This window comes from Chrysochloris asiatica, unplaced genomic scaffold (assembly GCF_000296735.1).
Source record: "Chrysochloris asiatica unplaced genomic scaffold, ChrAsi1.0 scaffold00013, whole genome shotgun sequence".
Taxonomy (NCBI): Eukaryota; Metazoa; Chordata; class Mammalia; order Afrosoricida; family Chrysochloridae; genus Chrysochloris; species Chrysochloris asiatica.
The window spans coordinates 1,268,766-1,285,939 of record NW_006408531.1 but is presented as its reverse complement, the minus strand read 5'-3'; the positions used below and the strand labels follow the sequence as shown (position 1 = coordinate 1,285,939).

Sequence of the window (17,174 nt, the reverse complement as noted above, 5' to 3'; positions counted from 1 at the left end):
GGAAACCTACACAAGGTTGCTATGAGTCAGAACCAACTCAAGGGCACATAACAATCATAACATTTTCATTCAGAGGCATCCTGGTGTGGCACTGTAGGGTAAGCACTGGATTACTAACCCCAAGATCAGTGGCTCACACCCACCAACCAGCCGCTGCTTAGAAACCTGCACAAGGTCACTGTGAATCAGAACCAACTTGACAGCATTTAACCACAATGACATCATTTCTGTTCAGAAATACACTGCAGCCTAAGTTTTATTAGTTTGCTTCTTCATTCTTGGGCATTTCGTGGTTTTTCAATTTTTCCTGATGGTTGGTTTAAACTAAATATAAAAATATCTATGTGAATAAACAGTGTCTGTATGAACTAATTTTGAGATTCATTTATTGGTGGTGGTACAACTGGTGTAAAATTGGATGTCTCAAGCGAATGAGCATGTCTTTCTTCTCTCCCATTTTGCATTCACATTCTAACATTACAGAAGCAAATGAGCATGTCTTTCTTCTCTCCCATTTTGCACTCACATTCTAACATTACAGAAGTTCTTTTGACACAGATATTTGTGCCATCTCATTATGTACAGCAGCATGTTTTAGAAACTTGAAGTTAATTTTTTCCTCCACCTGGTAAGTGGTTTAATTAATTTTACCTGGAAATTCAAGATTCTCTTTATCCTAATTTGGAATGAAGACATTATAAGTAAATCCATCATTTGTAGAAACTCTTTTATTTCCATGGTGATAGTGGATAAATGAAGTTCTTATCACAAGTAATTGACTTGGACTAAATACTATGCATTTAAGCAAATGAATTGATTGCCCTTTCTTTCTTTCTAGATATAGGAGCCTAAAGCATTTTAACTATGATGTCTGCCAGAGTTGCTTTTTTTCTGGTCGAACAGCAAAAGGTCACAAATTACATTACCCCATGGTGGAATATTGCATACCTGTAAGTACTGAACTACTGTTCTGTGTTCTTTTTTAACGTGTTGCTTTTGAATTCACTAAAATTAAAATTTTATTTGGCTTAATTTGACTTAACTTTTTAACCAAACATTTTCAAATTGCTAACTGTACTTTTGTTTTTGTTTTCTTTTAAGTAAATACATTAACATTGAGTTATCTTCATAAAATAATTAATGCTTTTTCAGAAAAAGTCACCTATTAAAATTTCACTTACATTTGTATTTTTAATTGTAATTTTCTTGATAGCAAACACTCTTCCCCCTACTTTGCATATAAGTGTAATTATACATATAATAACATTTTAGGACAATTTGTATATTCATTGTTGTTATTGTTATTAAGTGCCGTCAAGTCAACTTCAACCATAGTGACCCTGTGTAGGGTTTGTAAGGAGCAGCTGGTGGGTTTGACCTGCCGACCTTGTGGCTCAAACTGATACGTGAACGATAATAACATTTTCTTTCAGAGGCATCCTGGTGTGGCACTTGCACGCAGTCCAGCTCATGATCCTGCGACGCCACACCAGGACTCCTAACAACAGTATGTTCATGATTTTGTTGGGAAGTCACCATACGGCCTTTGCTTTTATAAAGTGAGTCTGAGCTTTTTTGGGTCAAACTCCAATACTGCACCAGTTCCATCTTTAATACCGCTCATTATTGAGCAGACAGATGTCCCAGACAGTTAAAATGGGTGTCCACGCGGGATAATTCTGCAGGTAATGTGCTGAAATTTGTGGAAAAGCCATCATTTCTGAGGGTAGCAAACACTTTTAAGAGTCCTCACTGACCTATTCTGAAAAACATGCCATTTGATTGGAAATTATATTTCTTTTGGACATATTTAAATTGTCTTCATAATTATTATATTCTGTCAGACAGTGTAATTTTTTCCTAGCTAAAAAGTATTTAATTGAGTGTGTGACTATAATTTACCTTACCATTTTTAAACTTTGGACATTTAGTTTCTTTTTCGTTTTCTTCTGTTGTAAGTAAAACTGTTATAAATATCTTTATGGATATACCAAAAAACAAAAACCAGCCTAGTACCACTGAGTTTCTTATTCCTCACAGTGGCCCTAGATCGGATTTCCGAGGCTGCGAATCTTTACAGAAGCAGAAAGCCTCATCCTTTCTTCCATGGAGCAGCTAGTGGGTTTGAATTGCCAGCCTTGCAGTTAGCAGTCTTGTGCTTATCCTGATGCAACACCAGGGCTTCTATTTATAACCTAGCTCTTTCCATCTATAAGTTACATTTCCATAGGATAAAGTACTAGAAGTAGATGACCTGGGTCGATAAATATATTTTGGTAGCCAAATAACTTCATGCCAAGTTATTTTTAAAGAGTTGTATACCGTATGACGTTACTACTATACTTTGCTTACTAGCAGTGGGTCCTATTTCTTGTTCCTTTGATATAAAACTTTTCTTGTTTCCTTTTTCTGAACTTATCTTCATTTTCTGTCAACAGCTATTCTTTAGTTTTCCTTCCTATAATGAAGCGAAACAAAATTTATTCATAGAGCTGCACATTTTCTTTGGTTTAGGGAATTGAGTTTTTTTTTCTTTGGATCATAAAGTGACACAAAGGCAGCAATACTTGTAAAATATATGCATATAAATCTCCATTTCTTAGGTATCTTGTCTCATAAATAGGTACCTTATATATGGAGAGGAAATCTTCAGAAAATGTTGCAGAATAATAATTGACAAAATACCCATAGTGGATTATAATTTTAACCAAGAAAGAAGTTCCTCCAAGATAATTTGTGAAATGTCATGTATTGCTATTATTCACTTATTCCCTCACTTAATAAATAAATATGTACTTACCTTGGGCCAGATGCTATTTTCAGCTCTGAGAAGTCATCAGCTTTCTACCAAGGTAGACAAGAGGACTGATGCTCATGTCGTTTATACTTAAGGAGGTGAGAATGTGTGACCATGGGCAACAAAACAAATAAATGAGATCATTACAGATTGTAATCAGCACCTTTAACTAACTAAATAGTTAATGAGGAAGAATGAGTAGAGGAGGCCCTTAAAGAAATCAGTGGTCTGTCTGAAAGTTAGCATTTGAGTTGAGAATGAAGAATGAGAGTCAGCTGTGCATAAAACTGTTGTTGTTGTTGTTGTTAATTGCTGTCCGGTTGGTTTGGACTCATTGTGACCTTGTATAGGGTGTCTTGGAGTTGTGATGTGGTGATGTGGGACAATGCACTAGACTGCAAGGTTAATTTGAAACACAAGGTCGGCAGCTCAAACTCACCAGCCGCTCCTCAGAAACCTATACAGGATCACTGTGAGTCAGAACTGACTTGACAACACTCAACACCAACAGCATAGGGTGTCTGAGGAGCGACTGGTGGGTTTGAATCACTGACCTTGTAGTTAGCAGTCCATTGCTTATTCTACAGTTCCATACTAGTGGAAGAGTATTTCAGAGAGAAGAAAGAGCAAGCTGGGAGCTTATTGCACAAGAGGCCTGCAGTAGGCAAATGGAAATTTGAGCTCATTGCAAATGGAAATGCAGGGGCCCTTGTTCAAAAGTTAGTGACCATTTTAGGATAGTACTAGAGAGGAATTATACCAGGCTTAGGGCCTTGCTGAAGGTGGGATCTGTGCGAATGTCTGGGTTGACTCCTCATGATACTGGCTCTGGGATAATGGTCAATGTGGCTGCTGCTGCTGCTGCATGCTGGGAATTGGTTCTGACTCAGTGACCTTGTACCACAGAGCAGCTGGTGGATTCGAACTGTAGACCTTGTGGCTACCAGCCCAGGGCATGACCCACTATACTCTCAGTGTTCTAAACGTGAATCACACAAAGGAGAGAGTGGGACATGGGACTAAATTAAAGAGAGAAGCAGGCATCAGATTTGTAAACTGTGCATGTGGTCCATTGGAAAGAATTTGTGTTGGGGTGTGGTAGTGATGGTTGTGTGTTGTTGAGTTAGATCCAACCATTAGTGACCCTGCATAGGGCTTCCAAAGCTGCAAATCTTGACACTACTGGTGGGGTCCTGTTGAATCAGCACTGAACTATGACCTACAAGGTTGGCAGTTCAAACCCACAAGCTACTTCTCAAAACCCTATATGGTGGTTGTTAAGTGCTGTCGAGTAGGTTCCAACTGATAGCTACTCTGTATAGGGTTTCTAAGGGGTGGTTGGTAATCTTGAACTGCTGACCCTGTGGTTCAAACCTGCAGTCCAGCACATTAACCCACAGCACCATACCAGGACTCTCGTCAGAACCTACTTGATGGCACTTAACAGCAACAACAACAAATCTTTACAGGAGCAGGAAGCCTCATCTTCCTTCCGCAAAGCAACTGGTGGATTCAAACTGCTGATCTTCTGGTTAGTAACACACACAAAGCCCACTATGCCACCAGATCTCCTTTGGGTTGGAGAGCAATATAGTATTAATATGGAGATGATTATGGAACAGTGATTATAAAGAGCTAATGTCAATAAAGTAACTATAAGTTGTCTACTTCTTTGCTGTGTGCCCTGAGGCAGTCTGATTCGTATTGACATAGGGTTCTGAGGCTGTAAATATTTACAGAGCAGAAAGCCACATCTTTTTCCTATGTCTACTTATAGTAAAGTTACATGAAATCACTTAGTTTTTCTTGCTCTCAAATGCATGAATTCCATGTGACTTTACAAAATATCTAACAGTTGATTCAGAGTAACTGGGGCCCCACCTTTGCAAGTTTTGTTGTTGTCAGGTGCCATCGAGTCGGAACCGACTCATAGCGACCCCATGCACAGCAGAACGAAACAATGTCCGATCCTGGGCCAACCTCACTACCGCTGTCACACTTGATGCCATCAATGATGCCACCTGGCCAATCCATCTCGTTAGGGGTCTTTCTCTTTTTCTCTGACCCTCCACCTTACCCAGCATGACATCCTTCTCCAGCGACTGTTTCCTCCGGACAATATGTCCAAAGTATGAGAGACGAAGCTTAGCCATCCTGGCCTCCAAGGAGCACTCTGACTGCACTTCTTTCAAAACAGATCTATTGGTTCTTTTGGCAGTCCATGGCACTTTCAGTATTCTCCTCCAACACCACAACTCAAAGGCAAGTTTAAATGCTTGATATTTAAATTCACCCAGAGCAGTCATCAGTCTGAGGACAGATGAACATGAACCAAGCACACTAAAGATTTGTTTACAAACCCGAAGGCAGGTTTATCAGTATACACTGGAAACATAATTGCCACAATATTTGTATCAGTTTTTCCATGTCTTCTTTTCCTACTGTTGTTGTTGTTAAGTGTCGTCAAGTTGGTTCCAACTCATGGAGACCTGGTACTGGGTTTCCAAGGAGTGGCTGGTGTGTTTGAAACACCGACTTTGTGATTAATCAACAAATGAAAACCCCATGGGTCACAATAGAACACTGTTGAATCCACAACCAATTTTTTGTGGCACCGTAGGATCAACTCACAGAAGAACATAAACAGAAGTGTTTAGACATCTGCAAACAAAATTTGGACCAATCCTCAAAGGAATATAAAAGTTTCTTTTAAAAAGATTCGTTATTTGTGACAAGACATCGATTCATCACCACAAGCCTGATAATAAATGGCAGAGTATGGAATGGAAACATTCTCAATCATGGACCAAGGATAAGTTCAAAAGTCAACCATCAGCTGGAAAAATTGATGCTTACAGTTTTCTAGGATTCTCAGCGGTCAGTATTGGAACACTCTCAGGAGAAAGGTTCAGCAGTCAACAGTTTTGGTTACAGTGAGGTGTTCACCGAAAAGTTGAAGCCTAAATGTTAGATTAAATGCAGAGGACTGCTATCCAAGGGCATTGTGTTCCTGCATGACCACACACCTCTGCCCACATTGTTGAAACTCTTCAAAAACGTCATTTTAAGGTGTTAAAAGATCTTCACTGTAGTCCTGATCTTGCTCCATCAGATTTTTACCTGTCTGCTCCCCTGAAAGCCGCCCTTCCAGGACTAAGATTCACCTCTGATGCAGAAGTTTAGACACTGGTGCATTTGTGGCTCACAGCTCAGCCTAAGACATTTTTTTAAATAGGGACTATGAAAGCTTGGTGACAGATCTACAAAGGGTATTAAAAGCAAGGAGATTATGTTGAAAAGTGATATATTTGTCTTTTTTAAAAGTTGATTAAAATAAATTCTACAGCCAGAGCATGGATAAATTTTGACTCACTCTGGTTGCTGGAGAAGGGTCTCATGTTTGGTAAGTTGGAGAGTCAGAGAAAAAGAGGAAGACCCCCAGCGACATGGATTAGCCACATGTCAGCATCGATGGACTCAAGCGTGGGAACAGTAGTGAGGCTGGCCCAGGACCAGGCAGTATTTTCGTTCTGCTGTGCATAAGGTCACTATGAGTCGGTGCTGACTTGATGGCACCTAACAACAACAACAATAAACATACACACACCGTTTATTCATAGAGGCTTCAAATAGTTCATGGAGAAATGGAATGAAAAGATAATGGTATTTTTCCACAAATTTTTGAAGGCTTTTCATATACATAATACATATACAGAAAAATTACATAAAGAGAGAAATTAATTTATCTATACCTTTTTACCTTTTCTAATGCCTTTAAATAATAAAGCAACAGAATATTACTGATTCATCTGTTATAAAACAATTGATTACTATGAATTAGATTTTTGTTGAAATTATTTTCTCCCAATAATAAATAAATAAATAAATAAATTTAGATTTTTTTTTTCAGTCTCCCTCATCATTCACACTCTCTTAAAACAAGATAAATTTACTTGTATTTCAAACCCTTGTCTTCATATTAGCATATTAGAAACAGTGTTATAAGTATGCTTACTGGAATCATCCATCACTCATCTGTCATACTGTACTGGATTGTTTGTTGCTGTGATTCTGGAAGCGATACCACTGGTATTTTTAATTTCAGTAGAATCATCCTTGGAATTCTAGTATTGCACTGCAGGATCATGCACTAGACTGAAAGGTCAGTTTGAACTGTAGGCTCAGTATTTCCAACTCGCCAGCTACTCCTCAGAAACCCTATACTCTGTTTATCCTCACTGAGTTGGAACCAACTTGACAGCACTTAACAACAACAACAGGCTCATCCTTGGTGGACAAGTTTCAGCAGAGCTTCTAGACTTAAGACAGACTAGGAAGGAGGAGAGACAGACCACTTCTATGTGGTTAGTCAATGAAAACCTTATGAATAGCAGCATAACATTATTAGATACAGTCTCAGAAGCTGAGCCTATCAGGACCTTCATATGCTGATGGGGCACAACTCAAAATTGGAAGAACAAGCTACAAGCTTTCATGTGTAATTAGAATGTGGAATGTAGGATGTTATCAATCTAGGGAAATTGGAAGTCATCAACAATGAATGGAACACCTAAAGATAGATATCCTAGGCATTAATGAGCTGACATGGGCTGGTATTGGCCGTGTTTAATCAGTTTACTATGCCAGCAATGGAGTGCTATAGCTCCATAGAGTAAGCACTGGACTGTGAACCACAAGGTCTGCAGTTCCAGCCCACCTGCTGCTTCTCAAGAGAAACATAAAGTTTTCTGCTCCTGCAAAGATTTAAAGCCTCAGGATCTGCAAGTCAGTACCGACTCCATGACACTAACAACAAAGTACGAGGAATGACAAATTGAAGAGGAATGGCAAAAAGACCATTGGTGATTTAGCTTGAAGTACAGTGCTCTCTATAACATATAATATCCATAAGTCTACTACAAGGATAACCAGTTAATACCACAATTATTCAAATTTATGCATTGATTATTATTAGTGATTAAAATGTAAAAATTGGAAACAGAGGAAGAATCAGTAGTTAGAAAATATAACCATGGTGATAGAAGTGATGCTGGAGATTACATGATACCATTTTGCAAGACCAATAGCTGGTTCATTGCAAATACCATTTTTCAACAACATAAATGGTGACTAACTACTTGGATCTCTCCAGATGGAATAAACAGGGATCAGTCCTACTACAAGTATGAGAAGAGACAATGGAGAAGCTCAGTATCATCAGCCAAAACAAAGCCAAGGCTGACTGTGGAATGGACCATCAATTGCTCATATGCAAATGAAGCTGAAACTGAATACGATTAAAACAAGTCCACAAATGCCAAAATATGACTTTGAATATATCCCACCTAAATTTAGAGACCCTCTCAGGAGCAGATTTGATTAATGTAGCAGTAATGACTGACAAAGACCTGAGTTGTTATGGGATGACATCAAGAGCATCATACATGAAGAAAATCAAAGGTCTTTAAAAAAGACCGGAAAGAAAGAAAAGATCAAACGATATCAGAAGAGACTCTGATATTTGTTCTTAAACATAGAGAAGCTAAAGCAGCTGATAGAAAGGATGAAGTCATAACTGGAGCAACTAATAACTATCAAAATAAATGGAGAAAAGATTGAAGTTGTCAAAGACTTCATTTTGCTTGGATCCACAGTCAATATTCATGGAAGCAGCAGCAAGAAATGAAACGATGTTTTGCATTAGGCAAATCTGCAACAAGAGTCTTCCTTAAGAGTAAAGATACTGTCTGAGGACTAAGCTGCACCTGACCTAAGCTGTGGCATTTTGCATCAGCTCATATGCATGTTGGACAGTGAGTAAGGAAGACTGGAATAACATTGATGCATTTGTGTTGTGGAGTTGGTGAAGAATATTGAAAAGATTGACAGAAGAGCAAACAAATCTATCTGGGAAGAAGTGCAACCAGATGCTTCTTGGAAGGGAGGATGGTAAGGCTTGTGTTTCATTCTTTGGATATGTTGTCAAGAGGGGTCAGTGCCTGGACAAGAGCATCATGCTTGGCAAAGTGGATTGTTGTTGTTAAGTGCTGTCGAGTCGGTTCTGACCCATAGCGACCCTGTACAGGGTTTCCGACGCTGTAAATCTGTGCGGGAGTAGAAAGCCTCATCTTTCTCCCACGGGGCAGCTGGTAGTTTCGAACTGCTTACCTTAAGGTTCACAGCCCGATTTGTAGCCACTACACTACCAGAGCTGCGGCAAAGTGGATAGGCAACAAAAAATCGGAAGACTCCCAAGGAGATGATAGATAGATAGTGGAAGCAACAAGGGGCTTAAAAATAGCAATAATTGTGATAATGGTACAGAACTGGCCAGTGTTTCATTCTGTTGTGCATAGGGTCACTATGAGTCGAAACCAACTCCGCAACAACAAGTGGAATCTTACATTTATTGAGTATCCTATTATATACCAGACAGTTTTCTTGGGACTGAAGACAGAAAGAAAATACAACATAAAGAAAGTTTAAAAAGGCCTATGGCAGAACTCAAGAAGCCTTCTTAACAAATTTTAGAATAAGTAAGCTTCGGGTTCATGATGGTAGTCAAAACATTTCTTATTTCCTGTGTAATTACATGTTTGAATTAATAATTTATTATTCATTTGAATAGTTACATTTTATATTAAAGAGATTCTGATTGTTTACGTTTTATCCTAAAGATGTTTCTGATTTCAAATGTAGTTTTTATTGGAATAGGACTTTATGATCATTTAATTATAATGTGAATCTTACTCTTATTGGAATTTTAAAAAAATCATCTTTGTGCTCTTTAAAAACTATTGGAAATTGTCAAAATTTCATTCAAATCCAAAGTATTTATATGTTAGGATTCATAAAACTTTTTTTCATTAAATGAAAGAGAGAGAGGATGCCGAAGTTTAACTGAATAGGGTTACACATTAAGGAGAATGGAAAATGTTTGGAATAGCTCTGGGGCAATCCTGAGTCACCAAGAGACAAGTAAATTGATGACTACTTTGTTACAAAGGTGCAGCTGAGCTTCATGGGTAAAGGTTTGTAGGTTGTGACTCCATCACTGCTCAGCAACTTTGGAATAAAAAGAAAAGTGGTTGTAATCATTGGAGGTCAAAAGAGTGAAAGATTCAAAGGTGTTCGTGATACTGTGGTGGATTTGCATTATCTCCATGCTGAAGAAATCCCAAAATGGCTTAGAGGTTATAGATCAAGATGATGGGAGAACCCCCAAACCCAAACACCAATTGCCATTGAGTGGTACTGGTTCATGGTGACTCTTATGTGCCAGAGTAGAACTGCTCCATAGGGTTGTTTCTTTTGTTGTTTCAGTTTTTGCCTGTAATTATCATGGACACTGATTGCTAGGCCTTTTCTCTGCAGCACCACTGGTGGGTTCAGACTGTCAACCTTTAGTTTAATTGTTGCATGCAAACCATCTGCCTCACCCAGGGACCTTTTTGATTGGGAAAAGGGCAGATTTCTTCAGATTAAAGAACTGGGAGAGAAAGGGTCAGGAGATTTCAGTCAGGGAAAGTTTTCTAAAATTAGAGCTTTGAGGCTTAGAGCTGTTTGAGGCATGATGTGGTCTGAGGTATGCCATCCCCCCCCCCGTGTGTGAGTGAAGTGGGATGGACGTTTTATAGATATAGTGACATTTAGAAGATGTCACCAGGTGTATAGAAGTGACAGGTATTACCTGGATCAAGCAAAACACTTTTACAGGGAAGTGGAAGAGCGGGTTGATTTTAGTCAGTGACTAAAATGAAGACTAAAGGGAAAATGTCATTAACCATCTGTCTTCTCAACCTTAGTGAGGGGGATACTACACAGCCCAGCGTGCAGAGGATAGTAGAAGAAATGGTAGTATCAGGGGCATCAGGAGTCATGTAAAGGATTTAGTGGGACTCAATCAAAGCAGTTATAAGGGACTGTTCATAAGCAAAAGCAGAGTCCACAAAGATGGGGAAAGGGGGCTAGACAGGCAGAGACTGTGCATTTGATGTGTGATGGTGACCCAAACCATGCAGAGAAAATGAGAAGTGGGGACATGAAGAGAGCAGGGACTGAAGGCTTCTCCACAATAGCAACATGGTTTGGAATGACAGGTGAGGAAAAAAGAAGAGAATCATTTCAGAGTTCTGTTGCTTAAAAGGTCAGTAATGAAGCTGCTTCCAGCCTTCTTTCTATTGGTTGTGATAGATTCCTTGAAATTTCCCTAGTTCATTGAGATTTCTATGAGAAGCTGGAAAGACAGGACAGAATACTTCAGATGTACGTAAGGCCACTTATTAAATTAATAACATTTGAAATGCACTCATTCCTTACTTACTGACATGGCTAGATTCTAAAGACCAGATCATCACGTGAAAGTTGGCATTTTTTGAAAATGGAGAATGACAACGTCAGATCAAAGAAATGGCGGATTTTGTCTTATTTATCTAGTCCTGTCTTCGTTCTAGTGCTACTATATCAGAGACACCACAAATAGGTAGCATTAGACACTAATTTTCTCACAGTGTAGGAGATTTGAAAGCTGAATTCAGAGGGCAGGCTCTTGGGGAAGGCATCTCTCTGTGGCTCTGGAGGAAGGGGAAACTCATTTCCCTTTTGAGTTTCTGCTCTTGAGTGATCTTTATGTCATTTGGCATCTTTCCCCATCTCTTTCCTCTTGCATTTTACTGTAACAGGCTGTGCAGACCCATAGGAAAGGTCTTGCTTAGACATCTCCTCAGCAAAGAATTTAAATTCATCACTTACAAGTTCGCCTGTTCTACAACCATTTGAACATGATTCAGACAAGCTCTTTGCCACTACGTAAAAAGCATTTCCCTTCCTCCATTATTACATCATACGTTCATCATTTTCTTTTAATGTCTCACCAGAAGCCCATTAACATTCACATTTCTAGCAAACATTCTGTTGCTTGCATCATACACAGTCTCTAAGATGCTGGACTTTCTCAGTAGCTTTCCTCACTGCCTTCTGAGCTCTTAGAGAATTGCCTTTGAAGTCCATCATTCTACCAACAGTCTCTTCAAGACATTTTAGGCTTTTAGGCGCCTTAAAACTCTTATAGCCTTAACTCATTACACAATATCAAAACTTCTCTCAGAGTGTGGGTTATTCGTTAGAGTCGAATCTGGCTCCAGGTACTAAATTTTGTGATCATTATATGTCATTATTACCTAACTGACAAATTACGTCATTATATAACTACTGAATTTCATCATTTTGTAACGGCCAAGCCACTGAGAACCATGGTCTAGCCAATCGTAACTATCACAGCCTGTGTTACTCTTGCCTCAGCTCAGCATTCATTATTGCCAGGTGTGTGCTATTAATGAGCAAAATGATCAGATAAGGCTGTTTTTGTACTATCGCTGTAAATGTAAAATATCAAATAATGAGGAGTAGGTGTACATTTTCACCTGCATATTTAAACAGTGTGTGACTTGTCAAGCTACAGACTCAAGCACATACCTGTCGATATTAATTAATATATGAGAAAATAAAACAAAATGTAATCTTTCAGTGCTTTCAGGAACTGTGGAAGAATCATAGTTTTCTACAGGAAAAATAAGTGTTCTTTTTCAAGTTAAAAGTTCATGTCTTTCCTTTATAGGCTATATGTCGTTGGCAAAACAAACAAACAAAACCCAAAAAAAGTACAAAGGAAAAAAAGCTTGAGGCAGTTTCTTTTGCCCACTTAGGCATAGGTGAGGTGTGGAGCATTCCCGGGTGCCACTTGAAGTGGGCATGCCGCATCACATATTAACCTTTGCAGTTTCCATGACCAGCTATGAGAGATCTTTCAGCAAGTTAAAACTAAATACATGGGTCAAGGCCAACATTGTGATCTTGCTTTGTGGTGTAGAAAGAGATGAAACCCATCAAACAAAACAAAAAAATACATCAACTCTGAGCATATTCATCATTGAAAGCAGGGAAGATGCGGTTGTTATTTTCATGTAGTAAAATAATACGTTAAGTAAACGATAAATGAGTTTGACTTCCACTTTTGAGTTGCTTCATGGCAAAGTGATCTAAAAGACAGGTGACAGACGTTTGGACAGGGGCACAGTTTCAGTGCTTACCATAGGCACTATTTTCCGTAGATTAGCCTCTGTGCCCACTTCTTTCTACTTCTGCCAGCCTCAGTGTATTTGAGACTCTGAATAGCAAATAGAAGAAAATGCTGATTCATCCTTTGGAAACCCCTACGTTGCATTTGTCTACTTTGTTTCTGGAAGCTGTGTTCCTTCAGGAAGGAGTATGGGATGCAGGCCAGTATGCTAACAACACAACATCATCACTCTTTCTCTGACCTCAGCATCCTGAAGTGGCTTTTTAGCCTTTGCTCATCTTACACTGTTTTCTCAGTGAGTCAAGTAGCTTTTAAGGATCCATTTTACTGTGGATGACTTATTGCCCTACTCATTCCCCACCCCGTGGTGATTTTGTTCATGCTAATTGGTTCCAGTTTCTTTTTTCTCCATCAGGACTTGGAAGGCACTGAGCTTTTCTTACAGATTGTATTCTATCCAAAACTCGTTGAAAGCAATGAAACTTAAATGAAACGATTAAAAGTTGTTTTGCAACTGGAAAAAAAATCACGCCCCCCAAACATAAAAGCTATTGAGAATATCTTTAATGTAAGTCCTGTGATGTTCAAAGTGCTGCTTCAAACCTACTGCTTTCATGTCGATTCCAACTCATTGCTATCCTGTGTTGTTGTTGTTGTTGTTGTTAAGTACCATGGAATCGGTTCTGACTCATAGTGACCCTGCACAGGGTTCCCAAGGCTATCCTATAGGACAGAGTAAACTGCCTAGGGTTTCTGAGGCTGTAAATCTTTACAGGAGCAGACGGTCTTATTGTTCTCCCATAGAGTAGCTAGTAGGTCAGAACAGCTGACCTTTCCATTAGCAGCCAATGCTTAATCCACTGTACCGCCAAGGTTCCTTACGTGCTGCTTAAGAGTGTTTGTGAGAGGGCTTCAAAGAATTAGGAAAAATCCCATTATCTTCTCATTCCATTTTTCCATGAACTTTTGAAGATTCTCTCATATGTATCATTTGGAACTATTTCCTTATATATTTAATAAATAAATTCTGCTAATGAGGCTGTTGTTCAGCAATGATTTGGAGACTTGTGAATGGTCCAAATGATAATGTACAATTATTCTAGTCATGTGCCAAGTGACTGTGCTGTTTCTTATGTAGCCGTGACATTTGTTTTCCTCTGAGTATAACTTACTCATGTTTGTATTAACAGCCAGGAGCATTTATTAAGGATGCAATATCAAGTTTTGAATTGACTCCCCCTTAAAAATGGTGAGAGTTTTAAAATGAAGGTGGTCTCTCACCTTTTATTTACATGTCTTTTTGTTATCTTTCAGGTCGTTCATTAACTATAAGTCGGATGTTTTGCCCTGTAGCTATTTGGCATAATTGTAAATATCTCTTTTGTAGCTACTTCTTTGTAGATCTTTGGTGCTATCATACAGTGTCTTTATTCTGAATTAGTAAAGCCATTTACTCAAACAACTTGACTGTAATCCAGTGTGGTTAGCATTTCCAAATTCTAGAACTTTTCCTTTGCTGCTCTTTGCGATTCATGTCAGTGAGAAGGGAAAGACTTTTCGGCTGTGTTTGAAGGTCAGTAGTGCCTAGTGCCAGCAGTGAAGATAAGACTATGCAGTTTGAGATGTCAGCAGGGACAAAAACTTTAATATACATGCACTTACATGTAGCTGTACAAACACAAGCAAAGGGTGGGGTAACTTTACATTATGTTCCATTAGAAGCATCTGTATTTGTTTTCTACCAAGGAACAAAATAGAAGACAAGTTTAAATGCTCCTACTTTTGAGGGGATAGAGGAGATTGACAAAAGTAAACCTCAGTAGTGAGATCAGACTTTTATATTCCTAGACATGGAGATAACTCAAGTTCAAGGGAGTTTCAAAAATTTTTATGGAAAAGTTCATTATCTTTTAATACCAACTGTCCACAGACTTTTTGAAGCTCCTTCTGAAGAGATTGTAATGGTGGCGGTGGTGGGTGTGTGCCATTGAGTCGATTCTGACTCATAGAGACACCCTGTATAGGGTTTCCAGGAGTGACTGGTGGGATTGAACTTCTGACCTTGAAGTTAGCAGTCCAGTGCTTATCCTATAGCACCACACCAGGCAAGTAAAATCTAGAGCCCATTATTTTGTAAGCATCTCCCTTTATATTAACAGTGTGCTAAAATGAGACTAAGGAGCTCTGGTAGCGTAGTGGTTACGAATCGGGCTGTGAACCTTAAGGTCAGCAGTTCGAAACTACCAGCCGCTCCGCGGGAGAAAGATGAGGCTTTCTACTCCCGTAAAGATTTACACCCTCGGAAACCCTGTACAGGGTCGCTATGGGTGGAACCGACTCTATGGCACTTAACAACAACAACAACAAAATGAGACTAAGACAGACTTAGAAGGCCAGTGAAAGCCTGTGGATCACAATATGGCATTATCTGTTTTGTTGTTGTTGTTGTCAGGTGCCATCGAGTCAGAACCGACTCATAGCGACCCCATGCACAGCAGAATGAAACAATGTCTGATCCTGGGCCAACCTCACTACCGCTGCCTCACTTGACACCATCAATGATGCCACCTGGCTGATCCATCTTGTTGGGGGTGTTCCTCTTTTTCTCTGACCCTCCATCTTACCCAGCATCACATCCTTCTCCAGCGACTGTACCCTCCTGACAATATGTCCAAAGTATGAGAGATGAAGCTTAGCCATCCTGGCTTCCAAGGAGCACTCTGGTTGCACTTCTTCCAAAACAGATCTACTGGTTCTTTTGACAGTCCATGGCACTTTCAGTATTCTCCTCCAACACCACAACTCAAAGGCATCAATTCTTCTACGAGCTTCTTTATTCACTGTCCAGCTTTCACATCCATATGAGGTTATTGAAAATACCATGGCTTGGGTCAGGTGCACCTTAGTCTTCAAGCTGACATCTCTGCTCTTCAACACTTTAAAATGTTCCTGTGCAGCAGATTTGCCCAATGCAATACGTCGTCTGATCTCTTGACCTGCTTTCATGAGTGTTGATAGTTGATCCAAGAAGAATGAAGTCCTTGGCAACTTCAATCTTTTCTCCGTTCTAGTGGTAGAAAATAAACCCATTAGGTTACAAGGCATTCAGTATATACTGAGGGGCTTTAAAAGGTTCCACTACCTTTCTGTTTCATTTTCCCACAATTTTTTTAAAACCCCTTATACAATGTCTGCAAGGAGCTCTGGTAGCGTAGTGGTTACGAATCGGGCTGCGAACCTTAAGGTCAGCGGTTGAAAACTACCAGCTGCTCCGCAGGAGAAAGATGAGGCTTTCTACTTCCGTAAAGATTTACACCCGAGGAAACCCTGTACAGGGTCGCTATGGGTCGGAACTGACTCGACGGCACTTAACAACATACCCATATAACTTCAAGTCATTACAGTCCATTCTCAGTTATTCAGGTAAAGATTTGGCATTATGAATCTGGTGATTACATGGAGCTGTGCTTTTTGGACTTTTTTTTTTTTAATTACATGAAAAGTGATGGATTTTAGATTCTATAAAGATTGGATTTATTATTACCTCCTGCAGGCCTAGAAACCAGAAGTTCCCTTATCTGTCTGCTAGAAGCAGACATATTTAGGTGAAATGGTAGCAGACAGAAAGTAGCAAAACTACACAGAGGTTGACATAGAATTTAGTGATTACAAAAATAAATCATTTTAAATTTCTGTTTGTAGATTAATATTTCAGGCATCGTGAATATGCTTGTCAAAGAAGGTAAAGATAAAGGAGGTTCCAGGAGCAGCTATCATGTAAGCCAATATTATTAAAACAGGCAGTCTAGGATACTATAGAAAAGATCATTTTTACTGGTGGAACCTCCAAGACTAGGGCCCTTAGTGTCCTTGCAAGTCTGGAACTGAACTCTTTCTACATTACTCAATTTTCAGTCCAATACTAGCTATGTTTAGGAGGAGAACAGTAATGCTAGGGAGGTACTCAAATTGGAGAATAATCAACCATTTGAGTTCTAAAGGGCAGTGTGTACCCAAAGACAGAGTTCAGAAGGGTTAGGAAAGGGTGAGGAGTAGAAATAGGACACTCAGGGAGGAAGTCACATAAATGCTGGGTATAAATTGATGAATGTCCAACTGATGATCAGTCTGTAAACTTCAGCTAATTCACAGTAACAAGCTGAAAAACAGAAGTGCTCTTTTTAGCTTTTTTACAGAGATAGGATTCGGGTTTATCTAATTGTAGGTTAGACAGCCAACTAGAAGGCAGAGAATAAAGATCTTCATTCAATTCTGTGTTGGTAATATATATTCAGAAGG

The 17,174-nt window shown here is 39.2% G+C and overlaps 1 protein-coding gene across 1 annotated transcript in view; it reads left to right on the top strand.

The window, feature by feature from the left end:
- The window catches only part of UTRN (utrophin), a 574,637-nt gene that overhangs the window by 513,375 nt on the left and 44,088 nt on the right, over positions 1-17,174 (top strand). The window contains 1 exon segment of the mRNA XM_006834702.1: positions 839-950. Within this exon segment, the coding sequence (XP_006834765.1) occupies positions 839-950 (112 nt within the window).